Raw genomic sequence first — 23,100 nt, 5'->3', positions numbered from 1 at the left:
TATACACAAAAGCAAAGTCCTCGGCAGAAAGCCTGAAGTTCTTGTATTAAAAATGGAACTTGCACAATATATAAGGACAATCTCCTCATCAAAAATCACTAAGGCTCTCAAGACTGTTAACATCTATAACCGATTGAAACTGCTAACTTGATTTTGGCTCTTGCAAACTTTTGTTTATTTATGTTCCCCTTAATTTATTTTATTTTTTGTACTCACTTTTGTCTCACTGTCCTTGTCACTCTTTCTGTTCTTCATTGTACTACCACAATGTCATCTTTTATGTGATCCCTGTTTTACTTGACTGTATGTCTAAAATGTGATAAAGTTTAAAAAAAAAAGAAAAAAAAAGGCTGCAAACCCAAAAAACAAACAAACAAATTGGCGCTTGCTGATAGTAACACCATTTGATTCAGCTAATAACACAGGGATTTCATCATTTGTGAAGCAAGGCTGAAAACACTCAGCAATGTGTGCATCCACGACTGGATGTAATACCGGTTGCTTAGCTGTAGCATTTGTAGCTGAGGGCTTCAGCTTCCGGGTAACGAGGAAATGACGTCATTCACGTAGATTACTGATTGGCAGCGCTAACTCGAAATTTCGAGTTACTTTTCTCAAAATTTTGAGTTAATAAATAGAAATTTCGAGTTAATATGTTGAAATTTCGAGAAAGTAACTCGGAATTTTGAGAAAATAACTCGAAATTTTGAGTTATGGATCCTTTTTTTTTTAGTGGCGGAAACGGGCTTCCACAGCATCAAGACTCCACACACGGCTGAAAATGTTTTGCACACCCGTTTTCTACATTGGGTTTATTTCTGATCAAATACCCTGCACTCCTCATGCCTCGTGCTCATCGTTGCTCCAAAAACCTGGAAACGCCCCTGTTCACGTGCAAGCTGGCATGTCGCACTTTTTTTTCTTTTTTTGCTCTGCGTGTGCTCAAAGTCACAAATTATGCATATGTCAGCGAATATGATGCAAGGAAAACAATGAAAAGAACAAAGTTGGACTGAAGCTCTAGTCTTTTGTTTAGCTTCCTGTCAGCCTTCTTGTTTTCACTTATTAAGGGAGACGGGGAAAGTATGTAATAAAGCAAAATAAGTAAACTTGTAACTTGCATGGTTTCTTTGCTCTCTAGCAACCCATTCTCTTCGTCCTACATATAGTTTTTAGGGATTTTAGGGATCTGTGCAAATATTAATAAAGCACAAGCACCAGCACAACAATCCAGTTGTTTATTTGCAGTTAAATAATCCCCGGCAGCGTCACGGTATAAAGCAAATGTAAACAACCTAAAATGACATAACAAAACATTAAAATAACTTCAGGTAATTACAGAGAAACAGCTCCCCTTAAGGAAAGCAGTAGCGAGCCAAAGCCCGGCAGTGAACTCCTACGCCGGTTCCTTGTTCCTCCCTCATGTTTCCGCAGAGCTTCTGTGGTCGTGCTGGCTGGAAGCCAATCAGCGCATTTCATCAAGGTGATTCATCCGCCTGAGGGGAAATAGCGACTTGCCAGTTTAAGCAAGAGTAACGGTAAACCGCACCAGGACAGCACTCTCTAAACTTTCCTCCACTAAAGAAAGAAAGAAGAACATTTGTTTAATCTGCTCGTAGTTAGGGGTCGAACACACGCAGCACACTGTCTGTTTAGTGAACTTTGATAAAGTACAGAATGGCTGATACAAGTGCGCACGGCTCTCCCAGCTGCGCGGAGAGGCTGAAAAGCTACGTGAATACCCAGAAAGGGTTCATCCTGGCAGCAGAAATAGTAAGTTTGTTTTCACTGTGATATTTGTGTGCCGCTCTGCTGTGATGATCCACGTTTAACGACTCACAGATATGGCTTTAATATGCTGCGTGTAAAGCTCACTTGTAACTAATCAATAATTTATAGATGGTTACGTGGATTTATGTTCTGTATCTATTGATTTTTTAATCACTAATGTGTAATTTTCCCTTTGCTCGGTTTTCTTCTGTTTTGTTATTCACATTTCTCACTCTAGTCTGTCCATATATATCAGAGCGGAAACGAAGCGCCCTACAGGACATGTGCGACTTAGCATATGCTACTTCCGGTGCGAAACTCCTGTAGGGCGCTTCGTTTCCGGTGTGATATTCGTACCTTGCTGAGGCTTTTCCAAAACAAGTCGACCAAATGGATGAATCAAGGGGCGATTTAGATTTCTCGATTTGTCTTGGGCATTTACGGAATATATATGTAGATGCTGTTCATTGACCTGTCGATATTTGTCCCTGCGCCTCAGAGCAAAACAGAGAAAGGATTCAAATTCTATGTTTCTCAGTATTTGCAAACAGCGGCCCCCCTACTGCACTTTAGAGTCACACTGCTAGCGATCGATGCAGCGATTCAGTACTGTACTGGCACGGAGTAGATCGTCGGCAGCCGATCAGGACAATGTGATGTAAAAAAAAAAAAATGCAAACTTGCACTAAAAAATTTGCGAAACAGCAAGGTGAAAGGTGAACCGCGTTATAGCGAGGGACCACTGTAATTTAGAAAGTAAGTCACAACATACTTTTTGTAAATACTAATGTATAGAAACCCTTACTAGCAATAATTCATTTTTTTTGTGTGGCTTTTTCCCACGGTTTGTTGACATGCTGTGTAGGTGTGTACTTGACTAGCTGATATCAACATAACGGGAAACATCTGGCTTTGACTATTATATACCTGTAGTTTGAATGCTGAACATTTGCCTGTTTAAACCATAAGAACTGTTACTATACAGAGATGTGCTTCTGAATGTGGACGATGTGTCTTCTGATTTTGTAATGCAGTTCTGCTTGTGTTGAGTGATGTAAACTATGGAACGCCAGGACTGCCATAATGAATTAATTAAATACACCATTAAATAATTAATTAAATGTGGCAATAATTAATTAAAATTGGAATTAATTAATTAAAAAAATAGTTATGACACATGTAATTAATTAATTATTGACACATTTAATTAATTATTTATGTATTTCACATTTTAATTAATTATTGACACATTTAATTAATTATTGACACATTTAATTAATTATTTATGTATTTCACATTTTAATTAATTATTGACACATTTAATTAATTAATTATTGACACATTTAATTAATTATTTATGTATTTCACATTTTAATTAATTATTGACACATTTAATTAATTAATTATTGACACATTTAATTAATTATTTATGTATTTCACATTTTAATTAATTATTGACACATTTAATTAATTATTGACACATTTAATTAATTATTTAATGATATATTTATTTATTTCATTTTGGCAGTCCTGGCGCCTGGCTCTCATCATGAAATAATTTCAGCCTCACCCATCAAACTCAGGGGGCGGGGTTAACGCTGCCCATGCAGCTTCTCTAACATTTGATTGGTTGCCGTGCAAAGTAAGTCAAAACAGGCCGATCCTAGATAATCGATTGCTTGTGTAGACTTGGGGCAGCCAGGTATCCCAGAATGCAGATCAAATCACAGGCAGCAATGGTGGTGGTGTAGTTTTAAAATACCCCGTTTTTCTGTCACCAGCTACACTTTTAACAGTGTTTTAGCGGCGAATGTCGCGCCGTATGTCTGGTCAGGTTGTCAACATAGAACATGTTTGCAAAAGTGCTCAGATGTTTTTAGAGATTTCACTACCTCTGCTAACAATTAGCATGCAGAGTGCACCGAGGGGGTTACGTTAACCGGTTTGTTTACATATTCCACTCTCCGTGTTCCACATGTTGCATTCGCAGATTCTCATTTTCACCGAACGATCGTCTCTTTCCGCCTGGTCTTGTGTCTCTGTGCTTCTGTAACATAAAGAACGAGCTGACATTTTTCTCACGAAACCAGCGATCAGCTCAACAGACCCTCAGTTTACCTGCATGCATCCTCCTCCTCATCTGTCAGCTGTTTAACACCTGCTGCTAATTCAAGAAACACGCCTACGTTACCTGGTGATAGTCACAGTTTAACTGGGCAGCCGGTGCTCGATATAAAGCAATGTCAGCGCATTTTTATGCACAAGATAAGTAAATATAGTGTTTTCCCCGAGCGCAGAGCTGCTGGAGCTTGTTTCCTTACAGAGCACATTATAGGCGAACCAGCTTCATCAGCGGCTGATGTCCAATCACCGGCACACAGCTTAGCAGAGTTTTAGCTCTCAGTGGTTAAACGCTGGACTTCATTCACTCAGGTTCTGTCTGTCGGGTCACGTTTACTTCGCTGTTTTATTTACAACTGAGCAAATCGGTTTGGCTGAAGTTAAAGTTACGTTTCATAACTGCATAGTTTCACAGACGTTTAATGGTTCACTGGCACATGTGTTAGACTGAACTATCATCTAAATATCATCTGTTTTTTAATAGTTATTCAACTGTATTCTAAGCACCAGCTGTCTGTTAGAATGTGATTTTTTTTTTCTCTCTCTGTTGGCAGAGGTATAAAAATGCGCAGGAAAATCTGACGTGCATGGTTTGCCATGCACGTCAGATTTTCCTGCGCATTTTTACCGACGATATTTAGGGAGGAATAAACACACATCAAACATAAATGAACCATTTGCCTGTCTCCATAATTGAGAGCATTTTCTCTTCTTATGTCAACACTCTCTCTCTCATTTTTTTTTTTTTTTGCTTTTTCGGTCATGTTATGTTTACCTGTCAAAGGCTTGTTACAAACTATGAAACACATCGTGCAGACTTCTGGATGTTAGAAGAAAACTAATACTGCTCATGAAGGAGACTAAAGGCAGGAAGGTGTCCTTTAAAACTAAACATGTTAATAGGACCTCCCTATTTATATCATAGTTTATGATATAGCACGTGTATTTCAGTAATAGCCTGCTGATTTCAGTGTAGTGGTGAACAGTCGCACAGCTCACGTAGGCGTTATCTGTGATACTCCTTAACTATAATTTATCCAAGTTAACTTCAGTTAACCATTCAGACAGTTCTTTTGCAATGACAAACATAAACACCCATGCTGCCGGTAGGTTTCCTCAGTGCCAGCTGTTAACATTATAGCTGCTTATGCAGTAACCATGGTAACCACGGACTCTGAGTGGCTGGATCGACGGAGGTCAGACAACAATTTTACATGTATGATCTTAAAACAGGACACAGCCACTATACGTGCTGGCCTCATATCAAATGTGAAGGCAGACTGAATCTATGTTTGACGTTTGTTTATATCTAATCTTCCTTTTCAAACATTTAAACAGCAGCGAGTCTGCAGCTGAGGGAATACAAACTCAAATTGTCGGAACAGGTTTGCTCGTTTCTTGGATTCATTTGGTGATTTATTAAATGTATAACTGTTATTCTAATCTGCTGCCGAGTCTCTTACACTTTTCTTTATGCTGTATATTTTCACGTCATTGGAATAGTTGGAAGTTAGATAGTCAGCTGGGAAACTTTGTGTTAACTCATGGAGCTGAGGATATCGTGGATATCGTGGATATGCTGACCTCGCTGCGTGGTGTACAGAGCGAGGTCAGCATGATTATTCACAATAAAAATATTAGCCGAACATCATGAAGTCTGTATGTGTTTCATAGTGTCGAACAACCTTTGTACAGTTAAAGCCAGCAGTTACTACATGACGGAAACACCAACGTTATCTCTTTTATGCGTTTATACACAGGTCACGCTGATTACTGAACAAAAACCCAAAGATCAGATGTTAAACAGATTTATTTGCTCTCTCGCCTCCTTAAACATGTTTTTAATGTTAGTTATAATTCAGAATTGGCGACTGAAACACGTAGGACACATAAGAACATCAGGAAATAAAACATCGATAAATATAACCTCAGTAAAAGAAGTCAGCGGGGGTTACTACAGCTGTGTACCGGGGCCTGCGCTTTGTCGGTGGGATTGCTTGCGAAGCGAGCGGGTCTATCCCACGCTTTGCCGTGAGACTGGGCAGACATCTCCGAAATCATCGAAGCACTTTTGCAAAGAGGCTGTATCTTGACAAACCGACCAGACACATGAAGATTAAACCACTACATTCTCGGCTAAAAAAATATTAAAACGGTATTTGGTGACACACAAACAGGGTTTTTCAAAGTTCAGTTCTGTTAGCTTCCACATGCCGGTTGTTGTGTGCTAGAAACAATGGCCACCAGGCCAAAGCAATGGTTTTGACTCGATCAGCGTTAACCCCGCCCCCTGAGTTTGATGGGTGAGGCTGACAGATAAAATTATTTCATGATGAGAGCCAGGCGCCAGGACTGCCAAAATGAAATAAATAAATATATCATTAAATAATTAATTAAATGTGTCAATAATTAATTAACTGTGTCAATAATTAATTAAATGTGTCAATAATTAATTAAAATGTGAAATACATAAATAATTAATTAAATGTGTCAATAATTAATTAATTAAATGTGTCAATAATTAATTAAAATGTGAAATACATAAATAATTAATTAAATGTGTCAATAATTAATTAATTACATGTGTCATAACTATTTATTTAATTAATTAATTCCAATTTTAATTAATTATTGCCACATTTAATTAATTATTTAATGGTGTATTTAATTAATTCATTATGGCAGTCTTGGCGTTCCATAGTAAACAACTGATCTAAATGCTTTAAACGTCAAAATTGATCATTAGATTTTTTTTTTTATGACACAACAGTGGTGAGTTTTCCCACCTTCTGCTCTTTGTAACTTAACGCGATCTTTCCGTGTTTTGGACATGATTTTGGAGTATATCTTCACATTAGCGATTCACCGCAAAGTAAAGCCACCGGAAATGTACAACCATACATCCAGTCTCAAACCAGGAAGTTAGCATTTTCTCGTGCACAGAGTCTGTCACTACCCGATCCGTACCGGAAACCCGATCGGTACCCCGCATGCGCAAATCTTATGTCACTTCCTCTCTTTGCCAACATTGCGACATTCAATATATTTGAATGATACGGTTAGCGCCCAATTAGCTCCTAGCATTTCTCAACAGCTCTGCCTCCTTTTTGACTACCGGGACATTTAAACTATGGATAATCCGTATACAAATGTTTTTCTCCTCAACAGAGAGCGTTCCCTGATTGAACAACAGCGCCGTAAAATAAGAACAATGGTGCCTAATTACAGAGTTAATAATACAGACTTTGTAATATGTCATGTGAAGATTCATCAGCCAGATGAAGTGTTTACTGACAATTGACAGTGATAGCGGACATCATCATCACTATTCCAATCAATCCTCTCCACACAGACAAGCATAAACACACTCGACTATCACTAAATCAAATTTAACACGTTTTGTAATGATGCTAATTCAGTTTGCAATAGGCTTCATTCGCTCGGTCAGCAGGTGGCAGTATCCTCGTACACTGAGGAATAAACTGCCATTAAACGAACAGAAGAAGAAGAAAACATCTGCACATGCGCGGTACGGATCGGGCAGACCCGATTTGTACGGTCCAACTTTGCATATGCGCAGTAAGGATCGGGGAGTTCTAATCCGTAACTATCTTTTTATTTTTTGTTTTTGTCTATATTATATTGAAAGATTTCATTATTGGAAACATTTTAAGAGATTCTTATTATTCTTAACATCTTAACAGATACTCTGACCTGTAACTATCGTAAAACACTTCGACCGGAAGTAGACACCTTCGCGCATGCGGGGTACCGATCAGGTTTCCGGTACGGATTGGGTAGTGACAGAGTCCATTACGAAAGTCAAGGGGTTGTCACATGATTCGTAAGGCATTGTGGGCATTGTAGGCTCAGCCAATCAGAGCCAGCGGATTTCGTTACACAGGCATTTTGCTGTAACACGGGCAGAAATATTGCTGTTCAGCGCCTTCGTAACTTAAATTTTTCGTTAAATGGGATATTCGTAAGTCGGGGTTCCACTGTATGTGCTTTCTCAGAGGTTAAGGGATTCCACCTGTCACTGCTGCTCCACTGTTCTTGCTTTTGGCATCAAGGAGCTAAGATGCTGATTATTAAAGGTCACATAGGTTAACTCAGCCCACTCTCTCATGTGCTCACTTATAGGCTGGATATTGTCTGTAGCCAGAGTAGCAAAATGCAACGTATATCACATTATTGGTAGTATAAAGGCTCATAAAAGGATTTTCCATCCCACATTATAGGTTTGCACATCTGGCTCTGGTTAACAGGACTGCATGCACCCTGCAAAGGCAGGAATAGAAGTATAAATGCAAACAACCTACAGCTCCTAAACATAAACTGTCGTAGTGGCAAATTAAAATGACTTCCTGTCTGGGAATACTGTTGTACTTTACTGTCCTTGACCACTATAGAGATTGACAGAACACGTGACTTTCGGGCATTGCATTGTGGGTACAAGTGGCAACAAATTCAAAACACTGCATCAAGCGCTAGCATTTCCAGCACCGGTAATCATTAATTCTGTGGTTTTAATCCCTACTTGAATTTTATTTGCCCCAAAAACAGCAGAACACGACAGGTCTGTACGAAGACAGACTTAACGAAAAGGCAAAAAGTAAAAAAAGTACAAGGAAAAAATCAAAGGAGTGAAAGGGTTAGACCCATACGAGCATACAGAGTGGAGTAAGGACATTAGCGTGCTGCCCAGCTTTCATCACGCACATATTTATTATTATATGGTCCTAAGTGTGAGTGCATACACTCACAAAATGTTTAGTAACTTCAGATCCCTGCAACAAGCCCAGGTCCAGTTTACTTTGGTGATTTGGACTATTCCATTTGACAGCTGTTGTTACATTTTTTTCCCTTTGCGTTGGCCTGTACAGGAAATAACTATTTGTCATTTCAGGTTGTAGTATTACACAACATTTTTACATCTAATAGAAATAAAATAAGTGTTTTGTAATCCATTCAATTTGTTTTTATTTATAACTGGCATTATTGTTTCATTCTATTATAGAATCTTACAAGAAAGAAGCAAAATTGTATTCCATCATGCTTTATTAGCTGCTTCAACAATGCAAAAAAACAAACAAAAAAAACCCACGCACTACAAAACAACATACTGGAAAACAGTTATTCACCATTTGGGCACATATATGCGTGACTTTTCGTGGCTGTTTTGATATCGCTTTCTCTCTTAACCAATAAAATCGCACTGTGGTAGCAGCTTTAAACTCGGTATGACCCAGGTTGATAGAGGGTGCCCAGTCTGGATCGTATTCCTGCATTTTGTAGGCTGGTTTTCCTACAAAACACAACGAACATTAGCCCACAAAGCCACAGTGAACAAAGCAGCAAAGCGCATCGAATTCAATTCAAATCAATATAAGACTTATTTGTAACCTACATCAACAATTATGTTATGATAAACGTAATAACTACAACAGAAGACTGGGTGGAAATGCTTGGAGCAGACTAACTTGTGAACTGGAGTGTTCTGGAAAGTTATATTTGGTCTTCGAATGGCTGCAATCCAGGCCATTCGTCGGCTCTTTGTTACTTCAGAAACATGGCTTGAACAATTTCTCTTCCACGACGTAATCCGATAAAAAAACGATCTCTTTACCCGTCGCCTTCCCGTGGCTGTCATGCGACTGGTTTTACCCCGGAAATGACGTCACATCTTCAATCTCTATTTTCACATGAACGCCTTTGTTTGCATTTCACAGCGGTGTGATCTCTTAACACATGAGTCACTTTAAGTTTAAATACTTTGCATAAGTTCTGTATTGTCAGTGGATCAGTATCTAAGTACATTTACTTAAGTACTGTACTTGATGTCATTGCACCTCCACTGCTTTTCTTCTATATGTTGCAATTTACAAACTAAGATTTTTGTTATAGATCTAGTCAGCTGGTGAAATATAACGCAATGTATGAGAATGCAAAACAATCAGCACCACTTGGAGACTCATAATAAATTCCATATGCATAGTAGCCACAAACGATTATTTTGATAGTCGACTAGTCACCGATTATTTTTGCGATTAGTCGACTAATCAGATCATGCATCCATTGGACGTAAAACGTACAGCTTATTGCACTAGCATGCGTCTGCTCTTATATAACTATCACAGCTTTAAGTGTTTAAGGTATGTGCTAACTAAAAATAAAGACAAGATGATAGTTTATTAAATTTTAATGGAATTTGCAGATTGTTTCGGTGAAGTTTAATAAACTCATTGCTATCTAAAATATAACAGGACACTGGAGTATATTCTCAAGCATCTCACACTTCTGATAATCAGTTGTCTGCTTGACGTTTATTCAGCGGTGTAAAAACTATAACTTTAATCTCAGCCAAACCGATTTACTCAGGAACAAATAAAATACTAAAAAAATCCAAACAATAACATTTTTAAGTTATCTAAGTGACTCCTATATCATGTTTAACCTGAGTAGCAAAAGACAGCGGTGGGTTTGAAAACGATTTGCCGGGAGTCCGGTGTTCTCACGGGCTCTAGTGAGCCTTGCTCCCGGCTAGCTATCGAGCTAGTGGGTAACAGACGTCTCCGAAAACGTCGGAGCACTTTTGAAAATATGTGGTGTCTTGATAAACTGAGCAGATATTTGAGGTTTAGACAGATACATTCTCGCCTGAAAATATGTTAAATGTTTATTTTGTGACCCAGAAAGAGTAATAAGAGTAATATTAAAACTAACTAGCTGCCGCCATTATTGGAAACTGAGCTGGGCTGCGCTATGAATTCTGGGACAGAGCTACCTCTTCTTCGGGGTTTAACGGCAGCTGGCATCCTTGTACATGGAGTGCGGCCATCTTCTGTTTCAGTCTGTTATTACAGGGGGTGGCTGTAGCTCAAGTGGCAGAGCAGGTCAGCCACTAATCAGAAGGTTGGTGGTTCGATCCCAGGCTGCATCCTGGCTGCATGCCAAATATCCTTGGGCAAGATACTAACCCCATGTTTGCCTACTGGTGGTGGTCAGAGGGCCCGGTCCGGCAGCCTCGCCTCTGTCAGTGCGCCCCAGGGCAGCTGTGGCTACAATGTAGCTTGCTATCGCCAGTGTGTGAATGTGTGTGTGAATGGGTGAATGACTGAATGTAGTGTAAAGCGCTTTGGGGTCCTATGGACTATACAAATGCAGGCCATTTACCATTTTACACTCTTAAATATTACTACTTATTCCTGCGTCTTTTGTGATCTTACAAAGCTTCAAATGACGCGTCGACTATTAAATCAGTCGTCGACGATTTTGATAGTCGACGTAATCGTGACTATTCGACTAATCGTGGCAGCCCTAATGCATAGTAATAAGACAACAGTACGGTAGGGCTGCCACAAACGATTATTTTGATAGTCGACTAGTCACCGATTATTTTTGCGATTAGTCGACTAATCAGATCATCATCCATTGGACGTAAAACTACAGCTTATTGCACCAGCAGCATCTGCTCTTACATGACTATCATTAGCTTACAGCTTTAAGTGTTTAAGGTCTGTGCTAACTAAAAATAAAGACAAGATGATAGTTTATTAAATTTTAATGAAATTTGCAGATTGTTTCGGTGAAGTTTAATAAACTCCTTGCTATCTAAAATATAACAGGACACTGGAGTATATTCTGGAGCATCTCACACTTCTGATAATCAGTTGTCTGCTTGATGTTTATTCAGCTGTGTAAAAACTATAACTTTAATCTCAGACAAACTGATTTACTCAGGAACAAATAAAATACAAAAAAAAAAAATCCAAACAATAACATTTTAAGTTATCTAAGTGAAATCATATTTATTTAACCTGAGTAGCGAAAGACGGCGGTGGGTTTGAAAACGATTTGCGGGGAGTCCGGTGTTCTCACGGCGCTAGTGAGCCTAGCCCCCGGCTCGCTAACGAGCTAGTGGGTAACAGATGTCTCCGAAAACGTCGGAGCGCTTTTGAAAATATGTGGTGTCCTGATAAACTGAGCAGATATTTGAGGTTTACACAGCTACATTCTCGCCTGAAAATATGTTAAACGTTTATTTTGTGACCCAGAAAGAATAATAAGAGTAACATTAAAACTAACTAGCTGCCGCCATTGTTGGAAACTGCGCTGGGCCGTGCTATGAATTCTGGGACACAGCTGCTCCTTCTTCTTCTTCTTCTTCTTCTTCTTCTTCTTCTTCTTCTTCGGGGTTTAGCGGTAGCTGACATCCTTGTACATGCAATGCTGCCATCTTCTGTTTCAGTCCGTTATTACACTCTTAAATCCTGCCACTTATTTCTGCGTCTTTTGTGATCTTACAAAGCTTCAAACGACGCGTCGACTATTACCGTAAATGTCGGGCTATAAGCCGTTACTTTTTGCACAAGCTTTGAACCCTGCGGCTTTTAGTCAGGTGCGGCTTTTCTGTGGATTGTCCGTGATTTTTGTCATATCGTAAGACGATTTGTTTTGTGTGTTCCGCTGTTGTACGGCACTACGTTGCCTGGCGGAAGGATCGGGGTTCAAGAGTGGTATGTTAGTCACATGTCCGTCCGCCAGGCAACGTAGTGCCGTACGAAGTAGCGCGAAAAACAAACTTCAAAGTAGCGCTACGCGTTCAGCGGGAGTCGTGGATGATGAGCGGCGATAAACTTGCAAGTTATGCCCAAAAAGCAAGTTATGCCCAACTCCACCAGTGGATTCTGACAGCGTGGAAAAGTGTGAAAACATCCACGATCACCAACGGATTTTGAAGGGCTGGACTGCTGCATGATGGAGAGGAGGACACCGCCACGGCCCTTCTGAGGGTGTTCGACTCTGACACTGACAATGAGGATTTCTTTGGTTTTGAAAGTGACAACGAAGGAGAGAAGAAGAGTGGATGACGAAGCCATCATGAGCCTGTTTGTATCCGACACTGGAGAAGAGGACTTTGGTGGTTTTAGTGCGTAGGAAGAAGAGAAAGATGGTGGTGAATGACTGACTTTTCTTCTTGTTAAAGCTGTGTCACTGCACCTGAGCCTAAAAGGTAGGCCGAATCTATTGTTCTGGTGTGCTGTAGGTTATTGTTATGTACTACATGTGCAAATATGTACCCATAACTTGTTTTTCAAAATATTAATAAAAGTGATGTCTCCAAACAGCCATCTCTTTCCTGACAATTCCCTTTGTGCATATTCTCTTACATATGATAAGTCAACATTGAAACACCTGCGGCTTTTGGTCAGGTGCGGCTAATGTATGTACAAAACAGGATTTTCCCCTGATTTTAGCTTGTGCGGCTAATATTTAGGTGCGCTTTGTAGTCCGGGAAATACGGTAAATCAGTCGTCGATGATTTTGATAGTCGACGTAATCGTGACTAGTCGACAAATCGTGGCAGCCCTACAGTACGGATTGAGTAATATGATTACAGAAGCTTTGGAATATAGGACTTTTACTTGTAATTGATTTATGTTTCCTTCAGGCAGAGAATGAATACCTTTTTAAAATGTTTGTCAGCTTCACATTAAGCTCTTGAGTCGAAGTTTTACCACATCACCCTACATGACTCGAGGGAAATGACTTGTGTTAAAACAACCAAACATGTACAAATTGCCAGATATTTGTCTATTGTCTTGTGTAGTCTGGAAGATAAGTGGATCTACTTGAGGCGACTTTGTTGTGATTTGGCGCTATATAAATAAAATTGAATTGAATTGGATGACAGGGTGGGTGCAGTTTTCTCTGTGGTGGGGTTGGGTGGGCTGTCCCGGGCTCTGTGGGGCCGGGTGGCGCTGCTGAACTGGGCCCCGGTCCGGATGGGCCTAGACATTGAGGGCTATCAGGAGGGGCTATGTGCTTACCTGCTGCTCTCTGACAGGTAGCTCCATGCCCTCCTGAGTTTTAAATGCACCTTAGTGCACACATGCATCAACACTACATATGAGCGGGCGGAGGGAGGTTTGGAGTCTTCACACACCCCCGTTCTCTGTTGCCTGTTGGGGTGGGGGGACTGGGAGGAGTATCTGTGTGTGCCCTCTAGCAGATCATTACTTGAGGAACCTGTTTAAATACAAGCACGCTCATGCTCACAGGTGTACACACGGGTGCTCACACACACAAACTACACCCTTTTTGGCTCCTACCTCAAAGCACACTGTGCGCTGTCGATCTTACGTGCTGCACAATAATATTCAGTATTTAGTATTTACTGTAAACAGAATAATGATGGCATACACTCAGAAAAATAAAGGTGCCAACTGGATTGGCAATTTAGATTGGCTTTTAGATTTCTGCTGTATGTTTGATTATTATTTAGGGCTGTGCGATATGACCAAAATCTCATATCCCAATATAAGAATTCTATCGTCCGATAACTATATAAATCACAAAAATGTAACATTTTCTGCAAATTCTGTGAATCTCGGGCAGCTCGTCTTGCGGGAAGTGTTTCCAGCTGCGCGTCATGTTGCTGGAGTCGAGTGTTTTAACCGATGCATGAAACTATACATTTTTAGACATAAGTTGTAAAGGCTGCCGTTTTCTTTGAGTATTTATTACACAGCGTGCTGCGGGGAAAAGCCTGTTCTAACGTTTGAGTCTAAGGTTTATTTTTTTAGCACCTGTCGGCTCTTTTTTAATTCTCATCCGTAAATAATCTGCTCTTTCACGTGATTGTTTATTTTGAAAAGTCTCAACAGGATCTTGAGCTTTATTGTGAAAGGTTTATGTGGAACATAAACAAGCGGACACGCAATGCTGTTACCGTCGTTGTTGCTAACCACAACACATAAAAACAGGCGCCTGTCCGTCCGTAGTGGTTATATTAAATATGAGAAAGAGAGAACTTTAATAAATCAATATAGCCACTACAGTGACCATCAAAACGATGAAAAAATATTGTCGTAAACAGTTTATTTTGCGACACCACGAAACAAACGATAGCGTAAAATGAAACGATAGACGTTTTTATATCATCATCCGATATATATCGTTATGTCGAACAGCCCTATTAATAATGTATTTTATGTATTTCTTTTATATTACTATGAAGCACTTTGTGGTTTTTATCCTGTGAAAAGTGCTATATAAATAAATTGATTCATAAGACCCTTATGAAAAGGACACCGAGGGAACAGTTTACCCTGCCCGGGATAGGGTCACCGGGGCCCCGCCCTGGAGCCAGGCCCGGGGAGGGTGCCCGAGGGCGAGCGTCTGGTGGCCGGGCCTTAGTCCATGGGGCCCGGCCGGGCACAGCCCGAAGAGGAGACATGGGCCCATCCTCCCGCAGGCCCACCACCCGCAGGAGGCGCCATAGGGGTCGGGTGCATTGTGTGTCGGGTGGCGGCCAGGAGCGGAGGCCCTGGCGGACTGACCCCCGGCTGCCAAGACTGGCAATAGGGACATGGAATGTCACCTCTCTGGTGGGGAAGGAGCCTGAGTTAGTGCGTGAGGTTGAGAGGTACCGGCTAGATATAGTCGGGCTCACCTCTACACATGGCTTGGGCTCTGGAACCAGTCTCCTGGAGAGGGGCTGGACTCTGTCTCAGTCTGGAGTTGCCCCTGGTGAGAGGCGGCGGGCTGGGGTGGGTATCCTAATATCCCCTCGGCTTGCTGCCGGTACGTTGGGGTTTTTCCCGGTGGACGAGAGGGTTTGTTCCCTGCGCCTTAGGGTCGGGGAACGGGTCCTGACTGTCATCTGCGCATATGCGCCGAGTGGCAGTTCAGAGTACCCAGCCTTCTTAGAGTCCCTGGGGGGGGTGCTGGAGGGTGCTCCACCTGGAGACTCTGTTGTCCTGCTGGGAGACTTCAATGCTCACGTGGGTAACGACAGCGAGACCTGGAGGGGCGTGATTGGGAGGAACGGCCTCCCTGATCTGAACCCGAGCGGTGCTCTGTTATTGGACTTCTGTGCTAACCACAGCTTGGCCATAACGAACACCCTGTTCGAACATAAGAGTGTCCATAAGTGCACGTGGCACCAGGACGCTCTAGGCCGTAGGTCGATGATCGATTTTGTAATCGTATCAGCAGACCTGCGACCATATGTTCTGGACACTCGGGTAAAGAGAGGGGCTGAGCTGTCAACTGATCACCACCTGGTGGTGAGTTGGATCAGGTGGCGGGGGAAGACGCTGGACAGACCTGGTGCACCTAAACGCGTAGTGAGGGTGTGCTGGGAACGTCTAGCAGAGGCCCCAGTCCGCGAGATCTTCAACGCACACCTCCGGCAGAGCTTCAACAGCATTCCGAGGGAGACCGGGGACATTGAGTCCGAATGGACCATGTTCAGCGTCTCCATTGCCGAAGCTGCTGCATTGAGCTGCGGCCGCAAGGTGGTGGGTGCCTGCCGTGGTGGTAATCCCCGAACCAAATGGTGGACACCAGAGGTGAAGGGAGCCACCAGGCTGAAGAAGGAGTCCTATCGGGCTTGGTTAGCCTGTGGGACTCCGGAGGCAGCCGACAGGTATCGACAGGCCAAGCGGAATGCGGCTCGGGCAGTGGCTGAAGCAAAAACTCGGGTGTGGGAGGAGTTCGGAGAGGCCATGGAAAAAGACTTTCGGACTGCCTCGAAGAGATTCTGGCAAACCGTCAGACGTCTCAGGAGGGGAAAGCGGTGCTCTACCTGCACTGTGTATAGTGCTGGCGGAGCGCTGCTGACGTCGACTGAGAAAATTGTCAGGCGGTGGAAGGAATACTTCAAGGACCTCCTTAATCCCACTGACACGTCTTCCGAGGAGGAAGCAGAGTCTGGGGATGAGGGGAATGACCCGCCAATTTCCGGGGGTGAGGTCACTGAGGCAGTTAAACAACTCCTTGGTGGCAGAGCCCCTGGTGTTGATGAGGTCCGCCCCGAGTTCCTGAAGGCTCTGGACGTTGTAGGGCTGTCCTGGTTGACACGCCTCTGCAATGTTGCGTGGAGATCAGGGGCAGTACCTGTGGACTGGCAGACCGGGGTGGTGGTCCCCATCTTTAAGAAAGGGGACCGGAGGGTGTGTTCCAATTACAGGGGGATCACACTCCTCAGCCTCCCTGGGAAAGTCTATGCCAGGGTGCTGGAAAGGAGAGTTCGTCCGTTAGTCGAACCTCGGATACAGGAGGAACAATGCGGTTTTCGTCCTGGTCGCGGAACACTGGACCAGCTCTTTATCCTCTCCAGGATACTTGAGGGGGCATGGGAGTTTGCCCAACCAGTCTACATGTGTTTTGTGGACTTGGAGAAGGCATTCGACCGTGTCCCTCGGGGTGTCCTGTGGGAGGTGTTGCGGGAATATGGGGTGTCTGGCCCATTGCTACGGGCCATTCGATCCCTATACAACCGTTGCAAGAGCTTGGTTCGCATTGCCGGCAATAAGTCGGACTCGTTCCCGGTGGGTGATGGGCTTCGCCAGGGCTGCCCTTTGTCTCCAGTTCTGTTCATAATTTTTATGGACAGGATTTCTAGGCGCAGCCAAGTGGCGGAGGGCTTTCGCTTTGGTGGCCTCAGAATCTCATCTCTGATTTTTGCAGATGATGTGGTTCTGTTGGCTTCATCGGGTGAAGGCCTCCAGCTCGCACTGGAACGGTTCGCAGCCAAGTGTGAAGCAGCGGGAATGAGGATCAGCACCTCCAAATCTGAGGCCATGGTTCTCAGCCGGAAAAGGGTGGAGTGCCCACTCCGGGTCGGGGATGAGTTCCTGCCCCAAGTGGAGGAGTTCAAGTATCTCGGGGTCTTGTTCACGAGTGATGGGAGAAGGGAGCCGGAGATCGACAGACGGATTGGGGCTGCAGCTGCAGTAATGCGGACGTTGCACCGGTCCGTCGTGGTGAAGAGGGAGCTGAGTGTAAAAGCGAAGCTCTCAATTTACCGGTCGATCTACGTCCCTACCCTCACCTATGGCCACGAGCTGTGGGTAGTGACCGAAAGAACGAGATCGCGGATACAAGCGGCAGAAATGAGCTTCCTCCGAAGGGTGGCTGGCCTCTCCCTTAGAGATAGGGTGAGAAGTTCGGCCATCCGGGAGGGGCTCAGAGTAGAGCAGCTGCTGCTCCACATCGAAAGGAGCCAGCTGAGGTGGTTCGGGCATCTGACAAGGATGCCCCCTGGGCGCCTCCTGGGTGAGGTGTTCCAGGCATGTCCCACCGGGAGGAGGCCCCGGGGCAGACCCAGGACACGCTGGAGAGATTATATCTCTCGGCTGGCCTGGGAACGCCTTGGTATTCCCCCGGACAAGCTGGAGGAGGTGGCTGGGGAGAGGGAGGTCTGGGCCTCTTTGCTTAGGCTGCTGCCCCCGCGACCCGACCCCGGACAAAGCGGATGACGATGGATGGATGGATGGATGGATGATTTTATTCATTTACTGTCCAGCTGGACGTGACAGCTCTATAGACAGATTATTTTCTGTTGCTGTGTGACGCTACAAAAATGTGCAGTCCTATCTCAGAGAAATTGCAGCTGATTTTTATACCTGGAAATTCTAACAGGGTAGAGGAATTTACGCAGTGTGGGTGTTAGTTTCCTGTGAAATTTACACTGATATCAAGTCTTATCTCCTCTTTTCTCTCATCTCTATCTTAGCTTGTCAGTTTTATCGTCATCATCTGCTATGTTTCTTCCTGGTGTGGAGGCTACACTACGGTGCCCATATCTGAGATGACCTTGTCCATGATCTTCTTCGGCATCTTCATGATGGACCTGGACAAGCAGTTCTTAGGGATCAACTGGGTCTGGACTGTGAGTCCGCACACACATAACTACATGCACACACTCTGACACATTTCTGTGCTAAATTGCATAATGCTTCATCTTTTGCTTCCCTTTGTGCAGGATCTGTTCCGTGTTGCAGTTGGTGCCGTCCTCTACATCATCACCTCTCTGGTCAATCTCATTGGAGGATCTAGGGATGGAGCTTGTATGGCAGGCGCGGTTAGTTAAGCCAGAATGACTCAGCCTGAGTTCTTAGCTGCATACTGAATCCGCTCATATTTATTTCTCTGTTTATCTTGACAACTGATGGCTGTTACCACTGACTAATTTCGGTGCTGCCAGTTATACATGTGAAAACTGAATGCCTGGTGTTTTTGTCACTTTTTTGTGTTCAATATGAAACACTCAGACTTTCTGAAAAAGCAGGCACTCAACATTGAGTAATGTTCATACTGCAATACTTCCTTCCTTTTTGACTACAACTGTAGACTGTGACTTATCACCTTACTTTAGCTCATTCAAAAATTTCTAAGACAAAAAAAATCCAGATATAACACTGAATCCATGTGTCATTTAGTTTGAATGTTAGTTTATTGTTGCCAAAAACAGGACACGGTGATGACCGGAAATCAGTTTCAGACTGATTTCCCAGCCGGGACCAGGGACCCTGAATTTGATAAACCTTTAAAAAGATGGGAGTTAATGTAGTTTTTTGACATATACTACTGGATGTACTGACAACTGTCACTGTATTACTTTGGTCATGAGGTCTGACTGAACATACTGCTGCTCTCACTGAAAACTCTCAGTGCAGATTCACAAATCCTCAGATGAACAATGAGCAATTTTGACAAGTCCCTTTGAGTGAGAGAAGTTGATCATGCTCCTAATGACAGATTTTCTGTATGTTAAAGATAAATTTCACATCTCATTTCCCCACCACAACCATCCTCGTGGTATGCTATGTCTACACGTAGTCTTTTGTATTAATCACGTGTTTAGTCCCAAACATGTGCTTTGCAGCTGTATATCAGGCACAAGTCTGTCCCCACATTGGCTTCTTCATGAACCAAAGTGTCTAATAGTGTGAAGAGCACAAAGTCTTCTGGCACTTAACTTTAACAAAATACTGATAATTTATTTAGATTGTATTTGTGTTAGTTGTGATTCTGATTGTCAGTTCTTGCTTCTTAGGTGTTAGGGTTGTTCGCTGGGCTGATATTTGCATACGACACCTACACAATCTTCCTCCAAATCCAAAGTAACAGACAGCACTCAGCAGCTCCAACTGGTGAGAAAAACAGTTTTTGTTAATGCATTCAAAACGCGTTCTTGGTTTTATTTGATATGTGCAATTTTCTCTAATATCTTGATTGTTTTTGTTTTTAACAGATGGCAGAGTTTAAATGTTCTCACACAGAAATACTTCTGTCAAGAACACAGAAGAACCAAAAGCAGTCATTTGGGCAAAGGTTAACAGAGGAGCGGGTCAGAGAGGAGGATGGACAGTAAAATGAGCAAGTCACAGTTTAATAAATGCTGCTGCATGGCCTGAACAGATGAAATGTATCTTAAAGAATGAAGCCAGAAAAGAAGATGACATAGCCTTAATAAGGGGTGCTGGCATCTGTCTGTATGTCTACTCCATGAGGGATTCCCCTCTCAAACTTTTATTCCAACCAGAGTAAAACGGGAAAGATTATGAAAGAGCGACCTAGCACTCACAGAATCCTCAACCGATGCTTCTGAGATAATTCCATAACAGCAAAGACGCTGGTAAAGTGTAACCTCCCGGGGGATAAAAAGCTTTTTAAAGCATTATTTTGGGGGCAGCAAACTCATAAAGCACTCTTTTTTTCCAGGTGTCCCCTTAATCACTGAAATAAGAGTTCATTTTCATAATCCTTTAAAATATCTCCCCATATAAGTGCCCAATGGTCTTATCAAGATGCCAAATGGCCAGACTTCCTTCTAGGAGGACTTTGGATGACGTCATCATGCAACTTGTCTAATACACTTGTCTACTGTTCACTGTTGGACTGCTGTAGTAAATAGTAACTGTGTTATTTGGGCTTCAGAAGCAACTGACACAGAGGTGGTGCTTTTTGAATCGTTTAATATTATAAATGTCTTCTTGGGGGACTTTTTTTGTACTTTCTCAGCTGGTTACACCTTTGCTTTTCTGTTATTTAACCCTCTGAAGGCAGGCGTTGCAGATTTGCAACAAGTAAAAGCTAACAACCTGATTAACCCACATACATATTTTATGAGGATTTTTTACTGAGAAGTACCACTGCAGGTATTCTTTTGTGCATTAGCAACAAAAACTTAATTTGAGCCTGAGAGGGTTAATAGTGTTCTGTGTGTTTTACAGTGCCTTAAAAGTCTCATTCAGAGTAACCAGTTCCCTCACCTTCTTCCGTTTCATCTTTTGTTTCTAAGTACTAAAACATTTGCTGATTAATAAAAATGAAATCAATCTTTGGCCGTTTTCCTTCGAGAGTTTTGGAATTTAGGACCCATAGACAGCCCATTAACTAAACAACCACACTTTTATTATTTAAAATTACATCATGCCTACAGCTCTTGGATTCTTGCTCCGGTTATGCATTTTTCTTACGTTTGTAACACATTGTTTTAAGGTGCTACAATATTTTTCTGTAGACATTTTATACTGCTCAGTAGCACAGTCCATTTTTTGAACATGCTATGTTAACATTAGGATATGTACTGCGAGTGTTTCCTCAACCCCTTTGGTGTTTTTGCTTTTTTTAAAATTTCATTTTAATATGCTTTACAAAAGTCTGTAATTTAAAAGTTCAAAGGGAAACAAAAGCCATTTTACCACAAAGAAGATCAGTTTTCTGGCTTGCTCTGTACACTCATGTGTCCTGCTAAATTATCTTAAAGTGCTTCATTTACAAGTGTATACAGTCATGTTAAAAAGTACACTATCTGTTCAAAGGTATTGCATATCAGGACACCTGGTCCTTGTCAGGTCTATAAAAATTGGGTAAATACAGCACGAGATAAACAAAAAGATGACGTGATATATACAGAAGCAATCCTGAGAAAAACTAAATACGCTCCCATGATTCAGTCATGGAATGACCTTTACTAGCAATAACTTGACGTAATCATTTTCACGAGATAAACAAAAAGACAACCTGAAATTATTCGAGAGCTAAATTTTTAAAGGATAAAATACAGTTTCAAAGCAAAGGAATTCAATGTCAAAATATAAAATTCAATTTAGTGATGATCATTTTCAAACCAATAAATTGAATTTCAAATTAGACTAATTCAAATTCAGTTTTTAAAAGCATTTATTCAAGTTACAATTCAGAATTCAGCAGAAATTAGGTTTTATTTTCGGAAGTATAGGTAAAAGGAAAAGACAGCGGCCGACAGCACTGTAAAAAAAAACCGTAGACTTGTGCGCAACAAGCAAGCGAATAATGAAGAGAACAGATTTTTAGACGGGGAACTTTTCTTGAAGTATACTGAGAGAGAGAGAGAGAGATGTCCATGAAGTGTGATTTTATCGTGGTGGAGGCAAAACAGCAAAAGTCAGAGGTATTTCATGACGATGTCAAATTCAAATTTGACAAATAAAATTTGAATTTGACGATGTTTATGTGAAGCGTAGTTTGGATCTTCTTTTGCTGCTGGTTCAGTCATATTGTTTGTCTAGCGCAAAAAAGACGTAAACACAAAGCAGGGACCCGCCGAAACATCAGAATCAGCGAGCTGTCGGCTTTGAGCCCCGTCAGGTGAGAAAGGCCACTTTGTGCAGAATCCGTGTTCCTGCTCTCATTTACTGTTTTAGCTGTTTGGTGGTTGTTGAAATTGTGTGCGGTTTAACCTGAGATTCTGGCATTTCCGGCAAAATTAATTTATATAAAAAAAATCGATTCAGGATTTTAATTGATATCACGTTATCCAAGCTAGAATCGATTTAAATCAATAACCAAAACACGCCCCTACTACTAACCACAAAACAAGTTTTCCCATTTCTCATAATACCATCTGCATCAAGACTCCACACAAGGCTGAAAATGTTTTGCACACCCGTTTTCTACATTGGGTTTATTTCTGATCAAATACCCTGCACTCCTCACGCCTCGTGCTCGTCGTCGCTCTATGCCATTTGCCACCCCAATAGAAAAAAACCTGGAAACGCCCCTGTTCACGTGCAAGCTGGCATGTCGCACTTTTTTTTCTTTTTTTGCTCTGCGTGTGCTCAAAGTCACAAATTATGCATATGTCAGCGAATATGATGCAAGGAAAACAATGAAAAGAACAAAGTTGGACTGAAGCTCTAGTCTTTTGTTTAGCTTCCTGTCAGCCTTCTTGTTTTCACTTATTAAGGGAGACGGGGAAAGTATGTAATAAAGCAACATATTTGTAAGTAAACTTGTAACTTGCATGGTTTCTTTGCTCTCTAGTAACCCATTCTCTTCGTCCTACATATAGTTTTTAGGGATTTTAGCGCTCTGTGCAAATAATAAAGCACAAGCACCAGCATAACAATCATAACAATTATTTGCAGT

The 23,100-nt window shown here is 42.1% G+C and overlaps 1 protein-coding gene across 1 annotated transcript; it reads left to right on the top strand.

The window, feature by feature from the left end:
* The first annotated feature begins 1,391 nt into the window (after window positions 1-1,391).
* LOC309696832 (proteolipid protein 2-like) lies at window positions 1,392-22,963 on the top strand. The gene is made up of 5 exons (XM_082518272.1): window positions 1,392-1,773; window positions 18,419-18,574; window positions 18,668-18,766; window positions 19,742-19,838; window positions 19,940-22,963. The coding sequence occupies exons 1-5, from the start codon at window positions 1,678-1,680 to the stop codon at window positions 19,951-19,953; spliced, it is 462 nt and encodes a 153-aa protein (XP_082374398.1). The 5' UTR covers window positions 1,392-1,677; the 3' UTR covers window positions 19,954-22,963.
* The last annotated feature ends 137 nt before the right edge of the window (window positions 22,964-23,100 follow it).

Source organism: Aulonocara stuartgranti (assembly GCF_965226115.1).
Source record: "Aulonocara stuartgranti genome assembly, chromosome: 20".
NCBI lineage: Eukaryota > Metazoa > Chordata > Actinopteri > Cichliformes > Cichlidae > Aulonocara > Aulonocara stuartgranti.
Note: the sequence above shows the minus strand (reverse complement) of the source record. Positions and strands in the feature narration are given on the sequence as shown.